General features: G+C 48.4%; 1 protein-coding gene across 2 annotated transcripts in view; it reads left to right on the forward strand.

The window, feature by feature from the left end:
• The first annotated feature begins 2,069 nt into the window (after positions 1–2,069).
• AATF (apoptosis antagonizing transcription factor) overlaps positions 2,070–23,288 on the forward strand; it is a 109,001-nt gene continuing 87,782 nt past the window's right edge. For both annotated transcript variants that reach the window (XM_075904775.1, XM_075904776.1), the window contains exons 1-4: positions 2,070–2,225; positions 12,987–13,178; positions 13,875–14,303; positions 15,372–15,509. In XM_075904775.1, coding sequence (XP_075760890.1) covers positions 2,141–2,225; positions 12,987–13,178; positions 13,875–14,303; positions 15,372–15,509 — 844 coding nt within the window. In that variant the 5' untranslated portion in view covers positions 2,070–2,140. The remainder of the gene's footprint in view (positions 2,226–12,986; positions 13,179–13,874; positions 14,304–15,371; positions 15,510–23,288) is intronic.

Genomic DNA, 23,288 nt, shown 5'->3' on the forward strand with positions numbered 1-23,288 from the left:
GCCATTTATGTATAATTATACAGAACAGGTGTTCCAGTTTATTAGATAGTAACCATATTCTCCAGCACGTGACCTCAAAGGTCAAAGGCCAAGGTGTTGATTTCAAACATGGGACCTTATTCTGTAACTCTTGGATAATTTTACTCCACGGGACTGATGTATGAATAAGGGTTGTGGAATGGGCTACAGTACTAGCCTAGGACATAATTATTGAATTAACAGGGACTGACCTCAAGTTCAAATTCCAAATGGAAAAAGCAAGATTTTTTGTAATAAATAACTGGTTTTAGTAAGAGTGGCTGCTGCAAGTTCCTTCTGTACTTCAAAGTGTTAATTCAGTTGGGCCACATCCTCAGCTAATGTAAATTGTCATAGCTCCATTGACACAATGAGACTTTACCCAAGATGAGAATCTGGCTCATTGCACAAGAACACACTTGTGCCCACACAAAAGGTAGAACCCTATTTACCATAAAATTTAGTTAGATAACATATAATTTTTTTTGAAAAACAAAATCTATGTGAGGGGTACATGACCTAAATAAGGATAATGAGTGTGTTCCGGGGGAAAAGGGTTGTAGGTTTTTCTGGTTTTATAAATAAAACATACTCCTTACATAGGTTTACATACATGCTTAGATAATCATACATTCCCACACCTGCACCCACACATCCTCCTCTCCCGCATTAGCACTCACACTGATCCTCCTTTACCTCACCGCAACACACAGTGTCACGTACCACAGGCCCTGCTTCACCCCACTTATCCATACAAAAGTCCCACCCACTTAGCCTTCCCTCACAACCTCTCTTCAGCTCCCCTTATACAGCCAGTCCCCGACTTATGAACGAGTTACGTACCAAACACTAGGTCGTAAGTCCATCTGTTCGTAAGTCGGATTACATTCACTTACATTACGGCCGCGCTGTTCGTAAGTGCGGATTTTGTTCGTAACTCGGGTTCCGGCTGTATAGGAGGTTGGTCGTAAATACAAATGGTTGTAAGTCGATGCTTTTGTAACTCGGGGAACCAGCTGTATACCCACTTGTCCTCTCCTTAATCCCCTCTCCCCCCTGCACCTCCCTTTATATCCCTGGCCTTCTTCCCCCACCTTTTACCCACTCCCCCATCGCTTCATCTGAACCCATCCTCCCCCTCTCCATAACCACTAGGGTTACCAATTTTTGTTGGTCATATTCCCAGGGGCCTTCAGCACAGGACAAAAATCTTCAATGAGAGATTAATTTTTTAATTCTTGGAGCCTCCAGGACAGTCCTGACCCTGGAGGGTAAGCAGTCTTAATAAGCACACCCCCACCTCATCCTGATATCCCCTTATACCCACCCACTCCAACCCCCTTAGTGATTCCCCCATCCCCCTTTATGCCCCCTGTGATTCCCCCCTCCCTAGTGATTTCCTCACCCCCTTTATATGCCCCTCCACCCCCTTAGTTATTTCTCATCCCCCTTTATACCCCCTCGACCCCCTTAGTGATTCCTCATCCCCCTTTATACCCCCTCGACCCCCTTAGTGATTCCCCATCCCCCTCCACCCCCTTAGTTATTCCTCATCCCCCTTTATACCCCCTCGACCCCCTTAGTGATTCCTCATCCCCATTTATACCCCCTCGACCCCCTTAGTGATTCCCCATCCCCCTCCACCCCCTTAGTTATTCCTCATCCCCCTTTATACCCCCTCGACCCCCTTAGTGATTCCTCATCCCCATTTATACCCCCTCGACCCCCTTAGTGATTCCCCATCCCCCTCGACCCCCTTAGTTATTCCTCATCCCCCTTTATACCCCCTCGACCCCCTTAGTGATTCCCCATCCCCCTTTATGACCCCATCCCCCCCTTAGCCCCCTCCACCCCCTTAGTGATTCCCCATCCCCCTTTATAACCCCGTGACCCCATCCCCCCCTTAGCCCCCTCCACCCCCCTTAGTGATCACCCCCCTGCTCCACCCCCGAGTGCTCCCCCCACCCCCTTGAAAACCACGCCCCCTCGCCCGCACTCCCCGCCCCTGCACCCCAGTTACCCCCACGCGCGCTGACCCTCCCCGCCCCACGTCAGGCGGAGCCGCTCACTCCCCCCCCGGAAGCGCGGCCTGCTCGAGCCCCCGGCGCGGCGGGCAGGGAAGATGGCGGCGCCCCTAGCGCTGCAGCTGGAGCAGCTGCTCAACCCCCTGCCCCGGCCGGCCGACCCCGAGGACGACCCGGAGGAAGGTGAGGGGGGCGCCGGGAGGGGGGCGCCGGGCTGGGCCACGTGCGCGCCTTGTGGGGAGCCGAGCGCGCGGCGCCCATTGCGCGGGCTCCCGGGCGGCGGCGGGGCTGGGGGCTCCCCGGGGGGCTCCGCCCCGCCCAGGGGCTGCGGGCGGCGTCTCCCCTCAGCGCCGTGCGCCCCCCCCCCCGGCCAAGGGTGGCCCCGAGATCGCCGGGCTGAGGGCTCCCCAACACTGCCACCGCGCCACGTGCTCCCTCCTGGGCAGGGGCTGGGGGCTGCCTCCGCCCCCCCCCCGCCCAGCGCCGTGCTCCCCCCTCCGCTCCCGGCAGGGGCTGGGGGCTGCTCCCGACCCCCCCCAGCGCCGTGCTCCCCCCTCCGCTCCCGGCAGGGGCTGGGGGCTGCTCCCGACCCCCCCCAGCGCCGTGCTCCCCCCTCCAGCTCCCGGCAGGGGCTGGGGGCTGCTCCCGACCCCCCCCCCAGCGCCGTGCTCCCCCCCTCGCTCCCGGCAGGGGCTGGGGGCTGCCCCCCCCCCAGCGCCGTGCTCCCCCCTCCAGCTCCCGGAAGGGGTTGGGGGCTGCCCCCCCCAGCGCCGTGCTCCCCCCTCCGCTCCCGGAAGGGGTTGGGGGCTGCCCCCCCCCAGCGCCGTGCTCCCCCCTCCGCTCCCGGCAGGGCCTGGGGGCTGCCCCCGACCCCCCCCCAGCGCCGTGCGCCCCTCCCCCTGGCCAAGGGTGGCCCCGAGATCGCCGGGCTGAGGGCTCCCCAACACTGCCACCGTGCCACGTGCTCCCTCCTGGGCAGTGGCTGAGGGCTGCCCCCGAACACTCGCCCTCCCCCCCCCAGCGTCGTGCTCCCCCCCACTCCCGGCAGTGGCTGAGGGCTGCACCTGACATCTCCCCTAACACCATGTGGGTCCCCCCCCCCCCCCCAGCAACCAGGGGCTGCCCTTCCAACACCTTCCACAGCATCATGTGCTCCATCCTGGGCAGTGCCTGGGGGCTGCCCCCTGACAGTGTGTCCCCCAGCAGCCGTGGGGATTAATCTCTAAGAATTTCTCAGTGCATTACACCCTAGGCCACTGGGGGATGTGCTTTTCACTCCCCCCCCCCCCAACTCTTTTCTCCTCCCTGAATGCTGAGTGGGGTCTGCTTCCCCTTTCTCAATACTGCTTCTCTCTTCTTCCTCTCTCCGACAGTGACCAGGGGCTAACACCTATGCTTCTTTCCCATTTCCAAAATTGGGGCCTTCTTTCCCTTAACTCCTCTCTCTTCCCTGAGGCTGCTCCCCTTCTTCCCCCTTAGTGCCTATGATAGAACCTCAGGGTTAGGAACTGATCAGTCAACCACGCATAGAAGTGAAGGGGGGCCGATACTGCATACCGGTAAGAAGTGGTCGCTGGCACTGGCCCATACACGGTCGAAGTTTAAGTGCTGACGCAGTAACACTTTAAGGACCCTCCTTACCATCGCAACGCTTTAATGTCACTGCCCCTTCTGCTCTCCTCATCAGTGTCCCTGCCAGAGAGTGAGGGGAGCAAAAGGGGCAGCTACCTCAGGACCTGGCTATTTAAAAGGGCCCAGGACTCCCAGCTGCCCCATTGCAGTAATTGAGGCGTGGCTGGGGACCCTAGGCCATTCAAATTGCCACTGGGCTACTGGTATACTAATATACCTGGTATACTAATAAGTCCTGGCAATTGCTTTTCCCCTGGCTACACACTTCAGTTAGAACTGCAAGTACACAATCAGACAGCAGCAAAGACCACAAAAACAACAACAACCCCCCCAATACCATATAGTACCGTGTTTAATGTAAATTGCAGAGAAAAAAAAAGCAGCATTTTTTCTGCATAGTAAAGTGTCAAAGCTGTATTAAGTCAACATTAGGTTGTAAACTTTTTTGAAAGAACCACCATAATGTTTTGTTCAGAGTTACCGACATTTCAGCATTATGAACTACCTCCATTCCTGAGTTGCCTGTAAATCTGAGGTTCTAGTATACCACAGTACGTGTGTGCTTTCCCTTTTTTCCACTGTGGGCATTTGTGTGGCCTGCCGAACCACTTGGTAATTATATTTCGATACCCATTTACCTTGATCCACAGCTCAGCACCTATGCGAGGCCTCTCCATTCTGAAGAGTCTCCCATATAAATCACTGGGGCCCTGAGTGGCAGCATGACAGTCCTTGCAGTTCATCATCTCATTTTGGTGGAGATGGATCTGTCTTTCACTACTCCTGCTATACTAGTGATTGTTTTAAGTTTTGTCTTTCAAGCATCCCAGCATTATGAAGGACTATCACTCTTTACTGCTCAAAATGTATTCTCCCCCCTCCTCCATGTGAGTTTGCTGTGAACAACTGTATTCTTGTATTAATTCATATAAAGATGCAGCATCACAAAATTTAGTTTACTGCTGGGGAAATTAATGACCCACCATTTTAAGGTTCTTTAGGGGGTAGCCGAGTTAGTCTGTACAGGATAAACTTAAAAAACAACAAATGGTCTGGTAGCACTTTATAGACTAACAAAACATTTAGATGGTTTCATGAGCTTTCACGGGCACAGCTTTCTGACTTATTTTCATGTGTCCCTCAGTTTCTCTCTGCATGTGTCCCACATTTGGCCAGATTGGTTATACTGGTGTGTGATGAATTGATTGATTTAGTCACTGTTCCATACTAAGCAGGGCCTTGGACATGTATCACAGGGTCCTGTTGTTTGCATTGTGTCCAAAATGCATGCTGGTTTGGAGCTTAAAAACTGTACTGGACACCGAATATTTCACAAATTAAACCAGTCAGCCAAAGGCGGCTACAGATATGAGGGAGGATGTGCACCAGTGACATCCTGGGGCAACAGTAAAAAAAATCTACTGCTGCCCCTCAATTTTCCTGCTGGGAAAAGGGAGAGATTTCTGCTATAGCGCAATGTCCAGATTGTGCCTAGGGGCTCCATCTGTTATCCTTTGACTGGTAGTGTCTGATGATTTTAAAGTCTCCATATGCTATCTAAAAGGGCCTCTGTTTTTCCAGCCTATCTCAGGACTGCATGTTGTTGGTCCTGTCCTCTCTTCTTCTCTGAGCCTCCATTTTTTGAATCTTTCCTTCCTATGAATAGTCCCAGTGGCTGCCTTTTTTGTCCCTTTTCCCAAGAAGTAGAGCAATTAAATGCTTGCAGCATTCTAAATAGCAGCAGCAACACTGACTGGAGCTTTGTTAATTTAATTTTGCAGACTGTGAAAAGGTATAGCAGTAGAAACCCTGTCTGCAGGCTCAGGCCTCCTGTACACTTAATTTGTTGACATAGCTGGTCAGGAGTGTGAAAAATGACACCCCCTAATTGACATAATAGCTATGTGATTCAACTCAAAGTTCTGGAGTAGACGCGGAAAAGTCATTTTGCCAGCATTGCTTATGTCATTTGGGGAGCTGATGTACCTATGTCTCTGCTAGGAGGGATTGCCAGTTTACTGTACTAGCAAACTCTGTGGCTGCATCTAGATTGCCATGATTTTCTGGAAATGCTTTTAACAGAAAAGTTTTCCATTAAAAGCATTTTCGGAACAGAGCGTCTAGATTGGCACGGACGCTTTTCCGCAAAAAAGCCCCGATCGCCATTTTCGCGATTGGGGCTTTTTTGCAGAAAACAAATCTGAGCTGTCTACACTGGCCCTTTTGTGCAAAAGCTTTGCGCAAAAGGGACTTTTTGCCTGAATGGGAGCAGAATAGTATTTCCGCAAGAAGCACTGATTTCTTACAGTAGGAAGTCAGTGCTTTTGCGGAAATTCAAGCAGCCAGTGTAGATAGTTGGCAAGTTTTTCCGGATAAGCGGCTGATTTTCCGGAGAAACTGGCCAGTCTAGACACAGCCTGTAAGCGTAGACAGGGTATTGTATACTTCATCATTTCTTCACATTTAATTCTCAGTTGGAAAGTTTACTTGGAGTTGGAAGCCTAGAAATGTCATTTTTATTTAAAATAAAGCTTAATATCAACTGTGTGAGGTCGATGGGGCTTCCCTTACTCCTTGCAGGAATAGGAGTACCAGTGCTGATGGAGGCGCCTTCTGAATTTGGTTTAGTACGTCGTTACTAGACCTGCTAAATCGAACTCCGGAAGATTGATCACGGCAGTGCCAGTCTTCCCTGTAGTGAAGACATGACCTTACTAGATGTGATGGTTCATTGTTACTTTGTTCTCCAGGTGTGGGTGGGTGTGGTTTTTTTTGTTTGCTTGCTTGTTTTTGCTCCTAACACCTGGTTTTCTTTTATTAAGCCCTTTTGCTAGCAAATTTTTAGAAATTGTTTTCTCCATTTTATTTAATGGCAATGTCCTCTTTGTAGTTTTTAGATTCACACCTACCATTTTTAACTGCTTAGGACTTCACACATTCACCCCATCACACCAGTGCAGAATGCTTCCCTTGGACCAAAAAAAAAAAAAATCAAAGCAAAGACACCGAACGCTTCTTCAGGGCTTGTCTGCATCACATTTTATTCTGCTCAGGCTTGATTATGAAGAGTTGAAAAGTAGTTACGTTAGTCTGTAACTTTAAGAACAATGAGTAGGTCTGTGGTTCATTTACCCACGAAAGCTCATGATACTATATATTTTTGCTAGTCTCTAAGGTGCCATAGGACTACTCGTTGTGTAGGAAGAGGTGAGTTAGATCGCACAATACAGAATGCAATTTGCCCTCGTTTATACTGACTGGGCCATCATGGTCAGCATTGGTTCAGCTACCTCGACTCTACAAACCTGCATGTGAACCATTAACTGATGAGAAAACAGACATGGTTGACCTGTTAACGTTTTCTTGATGTTAAAGAATTTCTTGGCTTTGAGCCTTTGTGTGTATAGCAGTGGCTTTCAGATGCACATGAGTTAGGAACCAAGGATATGACCAATGGAGTTTTACAGGGCAGCCTGCAACTTCTGTTTATTTAGTTTCCCCTTCCAAGCAACGACCACCCTAAGGCTGGGTATTTTACTGTCTTCTTGTAAGTGCAGGATGATAGAGGTGATCAGCTGCAAGTTTGTTGCTTAGGAACTCAAACAGCAAGCAATTTCTGTTTTGTCTGTAAAGGAAACTTGAAGTACAAGCAAGTATGATGGCTGTGCATTTGTGGCTTAGTGGATAGCGCACTAGCCTGGGAATTGGGAGACATGGATTCTGCTACCACTCACTGTATGACCTTGAGCAAATCACTTTGCTTGTTATTCCCCTCTCACCCTTCTTCTTCTTCTTTGTTTAAGACTGCATGCTCTTCAGACAGGGCTGGGACCCTTCCTATCTATCAGTACAGTAATTCCTTATTTAACACTGTAGATATGTTTCAGAAAATGATCGTGTTAAGTGAAAATGTGTTATGCGGGGTCAGTTTTCCCATTGAAAATAATGGAAAAGGTGAGGGGTGCATTTCAAGCAGTGGTGTCTGTTGGGACCGGGACATAAGGTTGGGGGAGAAAGGAGACTGGGTTACAGCAGGGAGGGGAGGTGTTTGGCTCTGGGGAAGGGAAGGAAAGAAGAGGGGGATTGGGTTTGGAGTATGTCCCTGTGATGGATCTGCTGGGACCCGCACTTCGTCCGGCGGGGGGGGGGGGGAGGGTCGCCGGGGAACGGTGCGGTGAGCAGCAAACCCTTTGCCGTTTTGCAGGGAGGTGGGGGAAGCCCCACGCAGCCGCTGGGGACGGGCCAGCTGGGAAAATCGTGTTATGCTGGTGTTGGTCGTGTAATTCAAAAAATGTTCCCTAAAAAACAAATTGTGCTATTGCAAAAACGTGTTAAGCGGGCATGTGTTAAATGAGTAATTACTGTATAGCACTCAGCACAATGGGAACCCCCATCTTAGATTGGGTTTCTAAGTGCTACTGAACAGATAATACAGGCAGTCCCCGGGTTACGTACAAGATAGGGACTGTAGGTTCGTTCTTAAGTTGAATTTGTATGTAAGTCGGAACTGGTACGTATTGTACCCCAGGTGTCCCTGATTCAACCGCTGCTGAAACTGACCAGCGGCTGACTACAGGAAGCCCGAGGCAGAGCTGCTTTGCCCCGGGCTTCCTGGAATCAGCCGCTGATCAGTTTCAGCAGCAGCTGACTTGGGGACACCTGGGGTAGAGCAGCTGGAGTGCTGCCAGGTTGGTCCCCAGAGCGCTGAGGTGCGGTGCTGCAGGGACCAACCCGGCAGCGCCCCAGCTGCTCTGTCCCAGGCATCCAGATTCAGCCCCTGTTGAAACTGACCAGCAGCAGCTGAATCAGACACGCCTGGGGCAGAGCAGCTGGAGTGCTGCTGGGTTGGTCTGGTAGCGCCGACCCTTGGCGTGGCGGGACCAACCCGGCAGCACCCTAGCTGCTCTTGGGGACGCCTGGGGCAGAGCAGCTAGGGTGCTGCTGGGTTGGTCCTGCAGTGCCGCTCCTCGGCGCTACTGGACCAACCCGGCAGCACCCCAGCTGCTCTGCCCCAGGTGTTCCCAAGTCAGCCGCTGCTGAAACTGACCAGTGGCTGATTCCAGGAAGCCCGGGGCAGAGCAGCTCTGCCTCAGGCTTCCTGTAGTCAGCCACTGGTTAGTTTCAATAGCAGCTGACTTAGGAACACCTGGGGCAGAGCAGCTGGGATGCTGCCGGGTTGGTCCAGTAGCTCCGCACCTCGGCGCTGTGGGACCAACCCGGCAGCCCCCCAGCTGCTCTACCCCAGGCGTCCTGATTCAGCTACTGCTGAAACTTACCAGCGGCGAGAAAAGCCAGGTCTGCTGGGGGGGAGAGGGGGGTGCAGCTAGTGCACCTCCCCTCCCCCCAGCAGACCTGGCTTTTCTCGCCGCAGAGGACGGGGGCGGCGGGACTGCAGCGCGTCTAGGCGGTCCCGCCACCCGTGTCCTCCGCAGCTTTGCTCCGCAGCAGACCAGGGAGAGGCGGAGCGGTTTTTCTTGCCACGGAGGACGCGGGCGGCGGGATCGCCGCGGCGCATCTCGGCGGTCTGCTGGGGAGGAGGCGCAGCTAGTTCGGGGTTCCCTCACCCCATTCTTAAGTAGGGATCCGACATACATTGCATTGCTTACACTTTGTGTTGGTTGCCGCCATAAGCATTGCACGGGGGAAATCTAATTAATTGCAAACTTACTGTGCACTGTGGCTTGAGATGTTTGAGGAGTGTGTTTCATCCTATGGCTATGTCTACACCAGAGACTTACAGGGACGCAGCAGTGCTGAGGCAGCCGTGCCGTTGTCAGATCTCTTGGGAAGCTGCTCTGTGCCCACCGGAGAGAGTTCTCCCACTGACGTAATTAAACCAACTCCAGCAGACAGTGGTAGCTCGGTCAGTAGGAGAAGCTCTCCCATCAACATAGCGCTGTACACAATACCACTTATGCCGGTGAAACTGTTGCTCTGGGGTATGTTTTTTTTTTTTCACATCCTGGAACACCGTAAGTTTTGTCAACATAAGTGGTAGTGTAGATGTGGCCTAAATGAGAAGCTTTGTATACCTTGTTTTCCGTAGAACAATGACTTTCCACCAAGCAAGTTATAGGAAGCTCCCGATTTCCCTTTCACCATTTTGCAGTTCAGTGCCTGCTTGAGAATAAGACATTTTGATCCCCGTGAATTTTTTTCCCCCCTAAGTAAACAGTTTACAAAAATGGGGCATTAACATTCTCAAACACACATTATAAAAGCACTTAGCGATGTTCAGCCAATCAGATCACTCGACTGGCTGAACAATCCTAACCCTATAATTTTGCATATAGGGTGCCTTGCGCATGAATGAAAATGAAGAGAGGAGAATGTGTTATAATGATCCATGTTTGCTGGAATAAACCATTTCCCTGATTCTGAAGAACAGGGATGGGGGGGGACAGGAAGAGGAAGAAAACAGTAACTGTAATAAAGTCGTTTTCTATATTTAGTCATTTACAGCATTTAGTTATTTAAGTGTCTCAGAAACTTATTCAAAGCCCAGTGGGTATCTGAGTTACAGGTTATCTTTTCTTTACCCAGTTTTTCTGAGTCCTCTAGCCAGATAGCCAGCCTTCTTAGGGGGTCCCTGAATAATGGGATTCTCCTAAGTGGCACTGATCAGGCATATTCTATACCGTGCCTCATGTGGCCTTTATAGTAGGGCAATGGGGTGAATGTAGGCCACTGTTGATGTAACAAAATGAACTTGATATAATTATCTTTTGTGTTTGATAATGAATATATGGATAGCCTCTTGGAGTCACAGGATATTTTGCTCTAGTTAAAAGTGCTGCACTTTGCTGGGCTGTAGCATCTAAATGGCTTGCGAGAAACCTAGACTCTATTTGGAGGCACATTTGGAGTGAGTCAATTTTATATAACTTTCAGCCACGTGTTCTCCATTTTGATGGTGCTGAAAGGTGATATAGTTGATTAAAGCCATAGAAGAGTCTCAGTGATTTCCTTTCTGAAATACAGATGCCTTTGGAACATTCCTTTACTTCTGCTGAATTTTAATTAAAAGAAAGACTTTGTGTAAATGATTAGAGACAGTGCCCTAGTGGTGATACCCTGCACTGCCAGGTGGGAAACCCAAGTCTGAGACTTCCACTCTTCCTCTAGATGTTTCCTTCTCAACACTGTAGGGGGAGCAGAGAACAGGAGCTTGCTCGCTCTAAAGGTGAAAGATAAGGTCTTGCATGGGGCAGTGAAGCCACACAGCTGAGCTTTGAAGTCACTTTCCCTTACAGTGTGGGGAAAGGCGGATTTGTAAGAGGGTATCAGGACTGCTTTCTCTACTGTCACTGGTATGAATCCAGGCTAGGTTAGAGCAGTGACCAAAGGTTGTTCCCATGTGATGGCTGTTGAGTGGCCTGTGTGAGGTGACCTATTGCTTCCCAATAGAATCATAGAATAGAATAGACCTCAAGAGGTCATTGAGTCCAGTCCCCTGCCCTCACGGCAGGACCAAGCACTGTCTAGATCATCCCTGACAGGTGTTTGTCTAACCTGCTCTTAAATATCTCCAGTGATGGAGATTCCACAACCTCCCTAGGCAATTTATTCCAGTGTTTAACCACCCTGACAGTTAGGAACTTTTTCCTAATATCCAACCTAAACCTCTCTTGCTGCAATTTAAGCCCATTGCTTCTTGTCCTATCAGAGACCAAGGAGAACAATTTTTCTCCCTCCTCCTTGTAACACCCTTTTAGATATTTGAAAACCACTATCATGTCCTCTCTGTCTTGTTTTCTAAACTAAACAAGCCCAGTTCTTTCGGTCTTCCCTAATAGCTCATGTTTTCTAGACCTTTAACCATTTTTGTTGCTCTTCTCTGGCCTTTCTCCAATTTCTCCACATCTTTCTTCAAAAGTGGTGCCCACAACTGGACACAGTACTCCACTTGAGGCCTAATCAGTGCAGAGCGGAGAGGAAGAATGACTTCTCATGTTTTGCTCACGGCACTCCTGTTAACACATTCCAGAATTATGTTTGCTTTTTTTGCAATAGTATCACACCGTTGACTCATATTTAGCTTCTGGTCCACTATGACCCCTAGATTCCTATCTGCAGTACTCCTTCCTGGACAGTCACTTCCCATTCTGTATGTATGAAACTGATAGTTTCTTCCTAAGTGAAGCGCTTTGCATTTATCCTTATTAAAGTTCATCCTATTTACCTCAGACCATTTCTCTAGTTTGTCCAGATCATTTTGAATTTTGACCATATTTTCCAAAGCACTTGCAACCCCTCTTACCTTGGCATCATCTGCAAACTTAATAAGCATGCTCTCTATGCCATCATCTAAATAGTTGATGAAGATGTTGAACAGAACCACTCCCAAATCAGACCCCTGCAGAACCCTGCTTGTTATGCCCTTCCAGCATGATTGTGAAATGTCAGTAACTACTCTGACTGGTTATCCAGCCAGTTATGCTTTTCTAATCTTCCCCCTGCATACCTGTGTTTGCTTATACTCATTCTTTGTAATTTGACCTAGTTTCCTCTTTTTATATGACTCCTTTTAGATTTTTAGATCATAAAAGATTTCTTGGTTGATCCAAGGTAGTCTCCTACCATACTTTCTATCTTTCTGTCTTTCCTACGCAGTAGAATAATTTGCTCTGGGGCCCTTAATAATGATTTTGAGCCCTTCTTCTTAATAGAGAAGGAGTCCATATGTAAGAGAGATTGCTGCACTTTTTGCTCATTGTTAATGACCCAAATGATTGTAACCAGGCCTGAATATACTACTCCGCTCTCCCCTATTGAGTGGAATTCGACCTCTGTGCGCAAGCTGTGCAATCTGTTGGCCTTTAGAACTTGGCCTTCAGAGGATATAAGTGGGTCTTTGTTAAAATGCTCTTAATGAAGTTGTATGAACCTGATCCGATTTTTTTTGGAAGCATGAAAAGCTTGTCCTTTGTCCACCAGGAGGTTTACTACCTTTGTGGTGACCCTGGGAGAAGCCCCTCCATGGTTGGTGAGAGTCAGATAGGTATTGAAGAGTTTTGGTTCCAAAAGTGAAGTTAGTGGGCTGTGTGCACTCAGGTGACTTCTTGGACAGTTTTGTAGAAGTCCTAATATGACTTGTCCTTTAACTCATGTGTTAAAGGCCAGTGTATGTCGAATGCAAGGTCTCTAGTTTTTGTCACCTGGATCCACAGAGGATATAGGTATTTAAACCAGGTTGCTTTCTGGCAGTCGTAGATAGAATCTCTATCCTGTTTCACAAGCTTGAATTATGCACTTAGTTTGCACTATTAACTAAGTAACCCTGCACTATTAAATTCCCTCTCCTCTTCCCAGCCACTGCTGCCAGAGTGATCGACAAGTTTGATGAAGGTGGAGCGGAAGAGGACGTCCTTGCCGTTGGCAATATACGGAAACAAGCCTCTGCCTCCCTCTTAGAAGCTGATAAGAGGTACAGCGGGAGAGCTGTCTCTCGCAAAGCCTTGCAGGAAGAACAGTGGAGAGAGTCTTTGCCTGGAGCAGCATTTGGTGAGAAATTCATTTCCCTTTCTCCATTCTCCCCCCCCCCCCCCCCCCCATCCAAACTGCCACAAATACAGGAGTAAATGGAATGCTAATACAGGGGAGCTCTGCACGGTGCTAGGAGTCCCAGCTCAGCAATGTTTAAGTCTCATTGACTTCATGTGCTCAGAGTTAAGCTTGGCTTCTTAAGTGCTTTGCTGAACTCATTAGCTCTGGAGGAAGGGAAGTCTCCAGGACCGTGACTGCTCTGTGCAGAAGAAGGAAGGGCAGTAACTAACTTTCAGGTACAAAAGATTCAGCCAACTTAAGTTACCTGGCAAGGAAAGTGGCGGGAATTCTGTGTGGAAATACCTGCCATCTTTACATTGTCAGCCCTTGAGAACTGTAGTGGCTTAGTGCTTATGTACAATTTCTCATTATAAAGAAACGTGTAACAAAGCATGAGCACTTTGTTTGCTTAACATTGCTTCATTATTAAATGGGAAAGTCTGTCAGCTAATCAATGTTCCTGCAAAAAAGTGTGAACTAAGGTTTCAATTTGCAGATGTATCCTTATAAGCCCCTTGGTTAGCCTAAGGAAGGAGCAAAATTGTGCCTATACTTATCCCTAATGGCTTAAACCAGGCCAGACCAATTGTATGTTGGTAATGGACGTTTGTGATGAAATAACACTGTTTAAATATCTCCTTTTCTAATTATCAGATGAAGAAACCTCATCGGAGAGAGGCTTTGATAGTGGAGATCTGGAGGAAGAACTGGATGATGATACTCTAGATGCTACCGCGGATGAGGATGATGAGCGTTGCAGCAATCAGGATGATTTGGGAAATGACAAAGAGGAAGGGGGAGAAACATCTGCCCAGCTCCAAACACCAAAGTTCAGTTTCCAGAACATCAGTGACTTTGAGAAATTTGCAGAAGGGATGGATGACGTGGGGAGCAGTGACGAGGAGGAGGAGGAAGAGGATGCTGGCATAGAGGAAGGGAGCAACGAAGAAGAATCTGGGGATGAAAATGAGGAAGATGTGGCAGATGCCAAAGAGAGCGAGGATGATGGGGGGGTGGTAACCTTCTCTAAAGAAAAAGTGTCTGAAGAAGTAGAAAAGGGAAAAGCTGTGCAAAACCAACTAGGTTTGTACATAGAATTTGCTTTGTATTTTGAAGAGGCTTATGCTTTGTCTATGCTAGAGAAATTAACTGTGCTAGGAACTCTTTTGACTCATTTGCATGTTGCAACACCCCCTGGAGTAGTTTTAAGAGCTTACAGCAGGTGTTCTACCAGCTGTGCTACATAGACTGTGGCCTGGTCTGTGCTGCAGACTTAAACTAATACTCTGTCAGCAATTGGTTGAGCTGAACCACTGTTGAGCAGTGGTATGGCACCAATGTAAACAAGGACTTATTGCACTATATGTGTTGCTTGGGACTCAGATACGAGTTGGTGTTTTGGCATGCTTTAGTAATCCGTCCCAGTGTGTTGGCTGGAAAGGGGGTGCCAGTTTTCTACCCCTTTATGAGCGCTGTCCTCCAGAATGGAAGATTTTAGATTTAGTGGGAATTACAATGGAAACTGAACACCCTCCTCGCTACCTTTATGATGAGTGTTTTCTAATGTAGGTGTACATAGTGATTAAAGATGTCTTCATTGGCCTCTATGGCTAGTTGTCTCAGCTAACCCAGAAGCTTCTAGCTTGCTGATGACAACCCGTCAGTGCAGGTGTTAATCATGACATGCTGATTGTCTGCTCCCTCCTTGTGGAGATTCTGTAGTTGATACCCTACCCCCATCACAGGTCCCATCCTCCCTGGAGCCCAGATTTTGCCCTGCAGGGCATGATATAATATGTGGCAGCTGAACTGGTGCTGCGTGCCGTCTCCTTGCTGTTTGGCAATTTTTACGTCAAATGATGGAGCTGTATTTAACCTGGGCTTTGGCCGTTCCTTAATTTAAATTTCTCTTGCAAATTTTAACAGAAGCCTTGAGAAGCTTTTAGGCCACTGTCTAGTTGTCCCATTAAATCATGAGTCTCCATTTGCAAAGTGTGGTTGACATAGGAAAGTGCTGCTGAGGAAGGAGAGCAGAGTGAGGTGGCTGATGCGTCCTGATTCACGGAGTCTTAGGAGGCAGGACCACAGGAAAGTAAGTGAATAAATGTTCTGGCAATGTAATCCACTTTTCATTTCCTCTGTGTTTTAAAGCCCTGTGGGACCAGCTGTTAGAAGGGAGAATCAAACTTCAGAAAGCGCTTTTAACGGCCAACCAGCTTCCACAGCCAGATATATTCCCGGCATTTAAAAAGGAAGGGGGGCAAGAGTTTGCCAGCGCACTCAAGAACAGTAAGTAGCTTTCAGTCTGTCTGTTTGGTGTCAGATCCATAGACTCTGTTGGCAGGGAGACCCAGGTTGTGTGCTCAGTTGTGGGCTGGCAGAGGCTTGGAGTCAAAGGGAGCCATTATCTTCAACCACGGAGACAGGGATTTGTGCCCTATAATAGCAACCCTGTCGTTAATTAGGGATCAAGTTTGAAGGCTCAGGTGACGGTCCCATCCAAGTGTATTTGGGCTAAATTGCAAGTCACTGATGTGAGAGAGACAGGACTTGAAAGATGCAAACTCTTGTCATATAAATCGTAAGTTTTATTATTTACTGATATCGTGGTAGCCCCTTGGAGATGGACCAGGACCCCGTTGTGTTTGTTGTGTGTTTATGCAGCACCAAAGGCCGTTCCTGCCCCCAAAGAGCTCATAGTCTAAGTAAATCTGTGCCCTTATCCATATGTATTGGGCTGGATTTACCTTTGGTGGTGGTTACTTAGCACTATGGTGCCTCACCAAGGGTACGTCTAGACTACAGGCTTTTGTCGACAGATACTATTGACAAAGCCTATGTTGACACAGAGCATCTAGACTACAGCCAGTTCTTTCGACAAAGCAAGCCGCTTTTTCGACAGAGTCTAGACACTCTCTTTTGAAAAAGCACAGTGTGGATGCAATAGCACCTTTTGTCAACAGAACTCTGTCAACAAAAGGCGTTATTCCTCATGGAATGAGGTTTAACGCTATTGACAAAACTGCTGCGTTCTGTCGACTTACTGTCGACAGAACTCGGTGGTAGTGTAGACGCAGGTATAGTTTTGTCGACAAAAGTCGACTTTTGTCAACAAAACCCTGTAGTCTAGGCACACCCCTTGTGGCCACACTGACTTCAGCAGCATTACCACTAGAGTTCCATGTAGCCCTTCAGGGTGAATGAAGGTTTCTTTTTTTTTTTTTCTTTTTTTTTCTTGTTAAACCTTACAAGTGATTGCTTAACAGTTCAGCAGAGTCTTGGTCTGCTGCATCCTACGTGATCTGTCCTCCGCAGAGGATACCTTCTGGAAAAGGTTGATTTCTCTTTCTGTGTCTAGTCCGTAGGCAGCACTACACCATCTGACACAAACTTCATGCTGTGAGGCAGAGAGTTGCCAAATCATGAGACTCTCTATATCCTGGTGTAATGTTGCCCATGTCTGAGTTGCCAGGTGCTTGCTGTCTGACAGGGTAGTAAGTATCCATTCAGTTAGGAGCCTGATTCAACTATTTAACAAACAAAACCCCACAACGGTAATATTCTTAATGATATTGGTCAGAAGCTTCAGAGGGGTAGCTGAGTTAGTCTATAACTGGAAAAACTTAAAAAACAACGAATGGTCTAGCAGCACCATAAAGACTAACATGAAGAAGTGGGTTGTACCCACAAAAGCTCATGATACCATCTACGTGTTTTGTTAGTCTTTAAGGAGATATTGGTCAGGTAAGGCTTTCAGTGGGTTCTCTAAGAGGTGGCAAATAAAATGCATAAGATGCACCTGTAAAACACTATGCACTCAGAACTCATTGCCGTTGACTTTCAGTAGGCTTTGGATCAGGCCATTGTTACCTAATAATGAAGGAAATCAAAGCTCATCAAACCTGTTTAACTGTTCTGTATAAGAGAGGAAAGTGGATTTCAACAGGAGTATTTTTGGACCCTAGTAATGAAAAATAATGAACTACGTGTACATTAGCCTCTTCTTCTGCCACTTTAAATTATGAGAATGAATGCACCAAGCCATTTAAAAGATCACTGAGACGGTTGTTTCTTTAAGTCAAGATTCTTTCTTCCTGATTCTGGATATTTTCCAGCTTGTAGACCCTTATAGTTCATCAAAGACAACACCCCACTGTAAAGCATTACCTTTTGATTGCCATTTCGGCAGATCCCAGCCAGCCCTTTGGTATTGGTTCTGTGTTCAGCCTCCTTCTGAAATGTGCCTATATTCACAGGCCCGGCCCTAGGGCAAGGTGAGCAAGGCAAATACTTCGGTCCCCACTCTTTTGGGGCCCTGTGCTGCTGAGTATTCACCATCCACCGGCAGGCCTGGGGCCCTGCTCCCAGCATCCTGCCTTGGGCCCCGCAAATCCTTTGCCCGGGCCTGTATATTCATGTCCAATTTAATGGGTGGCTGTAATAATGTCAGACCCCTGTGAGATTTTGGCTTAGAGTGGCAGAATCCTTGTAAGACCTGAGATAGAAATGTAACCGTGTTAGTCTGGTGTATCTGGAACAAAAAACAGGACTATCTAGCACCTGTTCATGAAAAACTTCCTAACTATGTCAGGGTGGTTAAACACTGGAATAAATTTCCTAGGTCCTAGGGGAGGTTGTGGAATCTCCATCATTGGAGATATCTAAGAGCAGGTTAGGTAGACATCTATCAGGGATGGTCTAGATGGTGCTTGGTCCTGCCATGAGGGCAGGGTACTGGATTTGATGACCTCTCAAGGTCCCTTCCAGATCTAGTGTTCTATGATTCTATGACCTTTTGGCACTATCAAATCTGAACCTAAATCCTGACCCGGAGTCAGCCTCTGACTGAACCTAATAGCCCATCCTAAAGATCTGAACATGTTAACTACTTATCATATCTCTGCTTGCAGCAAGTGAGGTGCTTTATACAGTAAAACTCCATTAGTCCGGCATCCAATGCTCCGGGACTCCTGATAGCTCGGCACCATCAGGAACCCGGAAGTGCTGGGGCAGCCGGACAGGCTTCCCCCATTCAGCTGCTGCTGAAACTGACCAGCAGCTGAATCGCGGAAGCCGGGAGCAGAGCAGCTGGGGTGCTGCCGGGTTGGTCTGGTAGCGCCGCCCCTTAGGGCGGCGGGACCAACCCGGCAGCACCCCAGCTGCTCTTGGGGATGCCTGGGGAAGAGCAGCTGGAGTGCTGCCAGGTTGGTCCCGCAGCACCAAAGGACGGCGCTGCGGGACCAACCCGGCAGGACCCCAGCTGCTCTGCCCCGGGCTTCCTGGAATCAGCCGCTGATCTGTTTCAGCAGCGGCTGACTTGGGGACCCCTGGGGCAGAGCAGCTGGAGTGCTGCCGGGTTGGTCCCGCAGTGCTGAGGGGCGGCACTACGGGACCAACCCGGCAGCACCCCAGCTGCTTTGCCCCAGGCGTCGGGATTCAGCCGCTGCTGAAACTGACCAGCTGTGTCAGTTTCACCAGCAGGCTGAATCTGGACGCCTGGGGCAGAGCAGCTGGGGTCCTGCCGGGTTGGTCCCGCAGCGCCGTCCTTTGACGCTGCGGGACCTACCCGGCAGCACTCCAGCTGCTCTTCCCCAGGCGTCCCCAAGAGCAGCTGGGGTGCTGCCGGGTTGGTCCCGCAGCCCCGAAGGGCAGCGCTACGGGACCAACCAGGCAGTACCCCAGCTGCTCTTCCCCAGGCGTCCCCAAGAGCAGCTGGGGTGCTGCCGGGTTGGTCCCGCAGCCCCGAAGGGCAGCGCTACGGGACCAACCCCGCAGCACCTCAGCTGCTCTATTGCAGGCATCCCTGCTGCTGAAACTGACCAGGAGCAGCTGAATCAGGGACGCCTCGGGCAGAGCCGGACTATCGTAAGGGGGGGCTATGAGAGGTCTGGGGTGGCATCCCCTCCCACCCCACTCCAGACCCCTCATAGCCCCCCCTTCTGATAATCCGGCACCCCCTGGGTCCTAAAGGTGCCGGATTATCGGAAGTTTACTGTATATTCAGGTTAGTTCTGCTGCTTTAAATGAAGTAGTAAAGAGGGAGTGGGGTGGGAAAGGCAAATTCCCAATAATACTAAGCTGACCTTTTAGTGAAATGCATGTTATTAATGTATTTAATGAGATGCATTACAAACTGCAGCAAGTGCCATGTTTCATTACAGGTCTAAAATGCAATATCATTAAAGACCTTTAACAGAAACAAAGGTTGACATTTTGATATTTCCCATAAGCAAAATACATCCAAGCACATGGAATATAATATAATACAAAGACAACATAGGGGAGATGTTAATATTTTAGTGGTCGGGGCATGTTAAAAGGAAATCTACTGTTTCATAATAGGGATGCCAAAACAGGCAAATGATTAAATGACAGCGCTTAATGGTTAACCATTTTAACTTGGGTCCTGTTGTTTGGATCACTGGCCCCATTTTGGCCATGAGGTCTTGCTGTAGCAATGGGGCCCAATTGCCCAGCCAGCTGGACCCTCCGCAGACGAGGCTGCTTCAGCCTGTTGTGGCTGGCCATTAGCAGAGCTCACTTGCCAGGGCTGGTTAACTGGTAAGCATTCTGGTAAAGCCTCATGCTTACTGGTTCATTTACATTTAACATCCCTATTTCAATAACTGCTTTGTGATTTTTACGTCATCTGCCACCCCTTTTCTGTAACCTGGCCAGGAGAGGTGGTAATACTATAGATTTATATTTCTGACGTCTTAGGCCTAGTCTACACTACTGTGGGCCGTTGCTCTAAGTTACGCAACTTCAGCTTTGTGAATAGCATAGCTGAAGTCAGTGTACTTAGATCTACTTAATGCAATGTCTTTGGTGCAGCGAGTCAACTGCAGAGGCTCCCCTGTTGACTCCACGTACACTTCTCTTTCTGTTGGAGTACTGGAGTCGACAGGAGAGTGCTCAGCAGAAGATGATTCTCTACTAGAAGCAGTACATCGTCCTCTGTTTGATCAATCGCTGCCCTTTGATCTGGCATGTAGGGTTGCCATGCCCTTACGTTCACTTTTTTGTCCTGTATTTAATTTAACCAAGAAAAGAGAGGACTTGGGTGCTACCAGGGATTATAGCTGGGACTAACGGGATGATACTAGAAAAGAGAGATTTAGATTAAATCTCAATAAAAGCGTTTTAACAAAGGTGCTGTGGGGGCAAAAAGCTTCATAAGATTCAAAGGGGGATCGAGTGCCAGCATGGTTAACGAGTGAATGTTAGCGAATTGTGGCCGTGAAAGCAAATCTTACGTCTCTTGGTTTAAGACAATCTGTAATTACTAGAATGAGACCTCTGTGTTGCAGATTATCCCTCCTCTGATTACTGTGGGGTTCTGTGCATCTTCTTTGGAAGCACATAGTGCTGGCTGCTGTTGAGGATAGCACTGAAATAGATGGACCACAGGTTTGATTGTGTCTGGCAGTTCCTAGCTTTATTAGGTTGTAAAATGGTCTTCTAGAAAAGCACTAGAAACTCTATTCCATGGGCCTCTGAAAGGTAGCTTGAGAGTGCATTAGGGGGAGCAATGCTGCATTGCTTCAAAGGTGGTAGGCTAGAAATCTTGTAGATCTTTTTCATCTTTAGGTTCTACGAGTGTATCAAATAGGTTAAACTTGGTGCATTGCCAAGGGAATCCAGTATTTTGTATTTTTGCTTGTTAAAGCATCTGTGGCAGAGGTCATGTCATGTTTATCCGTTAATCTCTTCAGGGCAGGGAACTTGATCTATGTTAGTAAAGCACTATATGAATTTATGGTGCCTTGTAATTGATTTTTAACAATATTGAGTTCAGGAACTTTCTCATTAAATCATCTCTTGTTTAGTGTTTTCTACTACTGTAAAGGACAAAGATGAAATTCCATTTCTCTTGATATAATTTGTAATGAATATAGGATGTAAACGTTTCTTTTTTTTTTAAACGAGGTGCACTGTATTGGTCTGTGACTTACTAATGTTGTCACTACCGAGCAAAGTTGTTGCATATTTTTGACTTAAGAAGTGTGGATCAAGTTGGGGTCAACTTGCTTGGTATATGGGCCGGCATCTTCTAACTCGGGGGTGGACAAGATATGGCCTGCTGGTTGGATTTGGCCTGCCAAGCCATTTGATCTGGCTTGCAGCCCACCCTGTTGCGACCCCAAGGTTCTTCAAAATGGTTGGCAGCTTCCCTCAGCGAGGAGTGTGTGGTGCCTAGAAGGAGCCGCCAGCTGTTTTAAACAGTGAGGCATGCCCCTGGCAGGGTGGGGGGAAGAGACTTTGTGCACTGCCCCTGGCCCTGATTGGCCTGGGGGCGGGGGAGTGTGCGGTCTCCTTCCACACCAGGGGCACACGGCGCGTAGAGGTTGCTGCTATCTGTTCAAAACGGCTAGCGGCTCCCTCTAGGCACCTGGCAGGGGGTGAGAGAGTTCACGTGCTTCTCAGGCCCCACTTCCAGCTGCAATGATTGGCCTGGGGGAGTGTATGAAGTCTCTCGCCCCCTAGGGATGCACGACCCTGAGCTGCCCACAGAAGGAACCTCCTTCAGCAGCCTGGCACTGCTGCAGGAGGGAGCCTGCCTCAGGGAACCTCTTGAGCTGCTGACCAGGAGCTGCCTAAGGTAAGTGACTCCTGGCCAGAGCCTGCCATTGGCACCCCAGCCCCTACCTCTTGCACCCCAGCCCTTCCCACTTTTGAACTCCCTGCCCCCTCCTGGCCTAGATTACCACTCAGATCCTCTGCACATACATTCCACCCCAGGTCACAATTCCCTTCCAGATCCTGCACCCCCTGCTGCACCTCTCCCCTGGGTCAAAGTTCACTCCTGCAACTCTACTCCCTCCTGGACCCTGCACCTCAATCCCCTACCCCAGGTCACAACCCCTTACTTTGCCCAAACTCCCTCTCCGACCTCACACCCTCTCATACACCCCAATCCTCTGCCCAGAGCTTCCTTCTGCACTCAGCCTCCATCCCAAATCCTGCACTTTCTCCGTAAAGAAGTGTGGCCCTTGACTGCTTTCCAAAATCTTGGAGTGGCCCCCAATTAAAAATGATTGCCTACTCCTGTTCTAACTGACCACAGTGATAAAATTAGTACTTAATAAGATTCGTGGCTTTTCATTGTGGTTGATTTCTAAGCAGTCAACAGACTTGGATCACTGTTACACTGGCTGTACACCGAGATCACTCTTGTAATGCCAGTTTAATGCCTGATACATCCCTGGTCTTCAGCCTATATCTTTCCCTTTTATGGGGCTGAGTACTGTGATACAAAGATCATTCTCTAACTACTAGGCTATGTCTACACTGTCCCCTCTTGTGCAAAAAAAAATGCAAATGAGGCAAAGTGGAATATCACCGTTCCTCATTTGCATAATTAACAAGGCTCTGTTTTTGCACAAAAGCCTCTTGCGCAAAAACAGAGCCTTGTTAATTATGCAAATGAGGAACGGTGATTTTCCACACTTTGCCTCATTTGCATCTTTTTTGTGCAAGAGGGGGCAGCATAAACATAGCCCTACTACAGTATAATCCCTGTGGACTAGCATAGTTTGAGAAGTTACCTAATTATGTCTTTTGCAAAGTTGGTCCAGAACAGCGGTAGGCAACCTTTGGCCTGCTGCATGTGGCCCATTGGGGTTCTATGTGTGGCCCCCGAGACATTTTGTTTATCATTGCCCATGAACAGGGGTGACGGATTCTGCTGGGTTTCATCCATGTAGCTTTTTTTCCTACCAGTATTACAAAAATGAAACATTTAAAGCAAGGCCACATGAAGTGAGGTGCGTACTGATCGCACCCGATCAAAGCTCTGCTATGGTTCAATCGGCACCCCCCACAAATTCTAGGTACACAAGCACAGTTAGCAAAACTAACCTATCTCAGGAGACTATCTTGGTTATGACAGTCTTGCAGCCCAGTGAGATAAAAAGGAGGGCCACTCATGCGGCCCACTCAGTAACCCAGTTTCCCTTCACTGGTCCAGTGTGTCCTACTTCTAAAATGTAATTTGAAGTATGAGAGCATCTCTTGTTCACTTGAAGGGTTTGGGTTTTGAAGCTCTGGAGAGTGAAAACCAATGAC

This window comes from Pelodiscus sinensis, chromosome 21 (genome assembly GCF_049634645.1).
Source record: "Pelodiscus sinensis isolate JC-2024 chromosome 21, ASM4963464v1, whole genome shotgun sequence".
Lineage (NCBI taxonomy): Eukaryota > Metazoa > Chordata > Testudines > Trionychidae > Pelodiscus > Pelodiscus sinensis.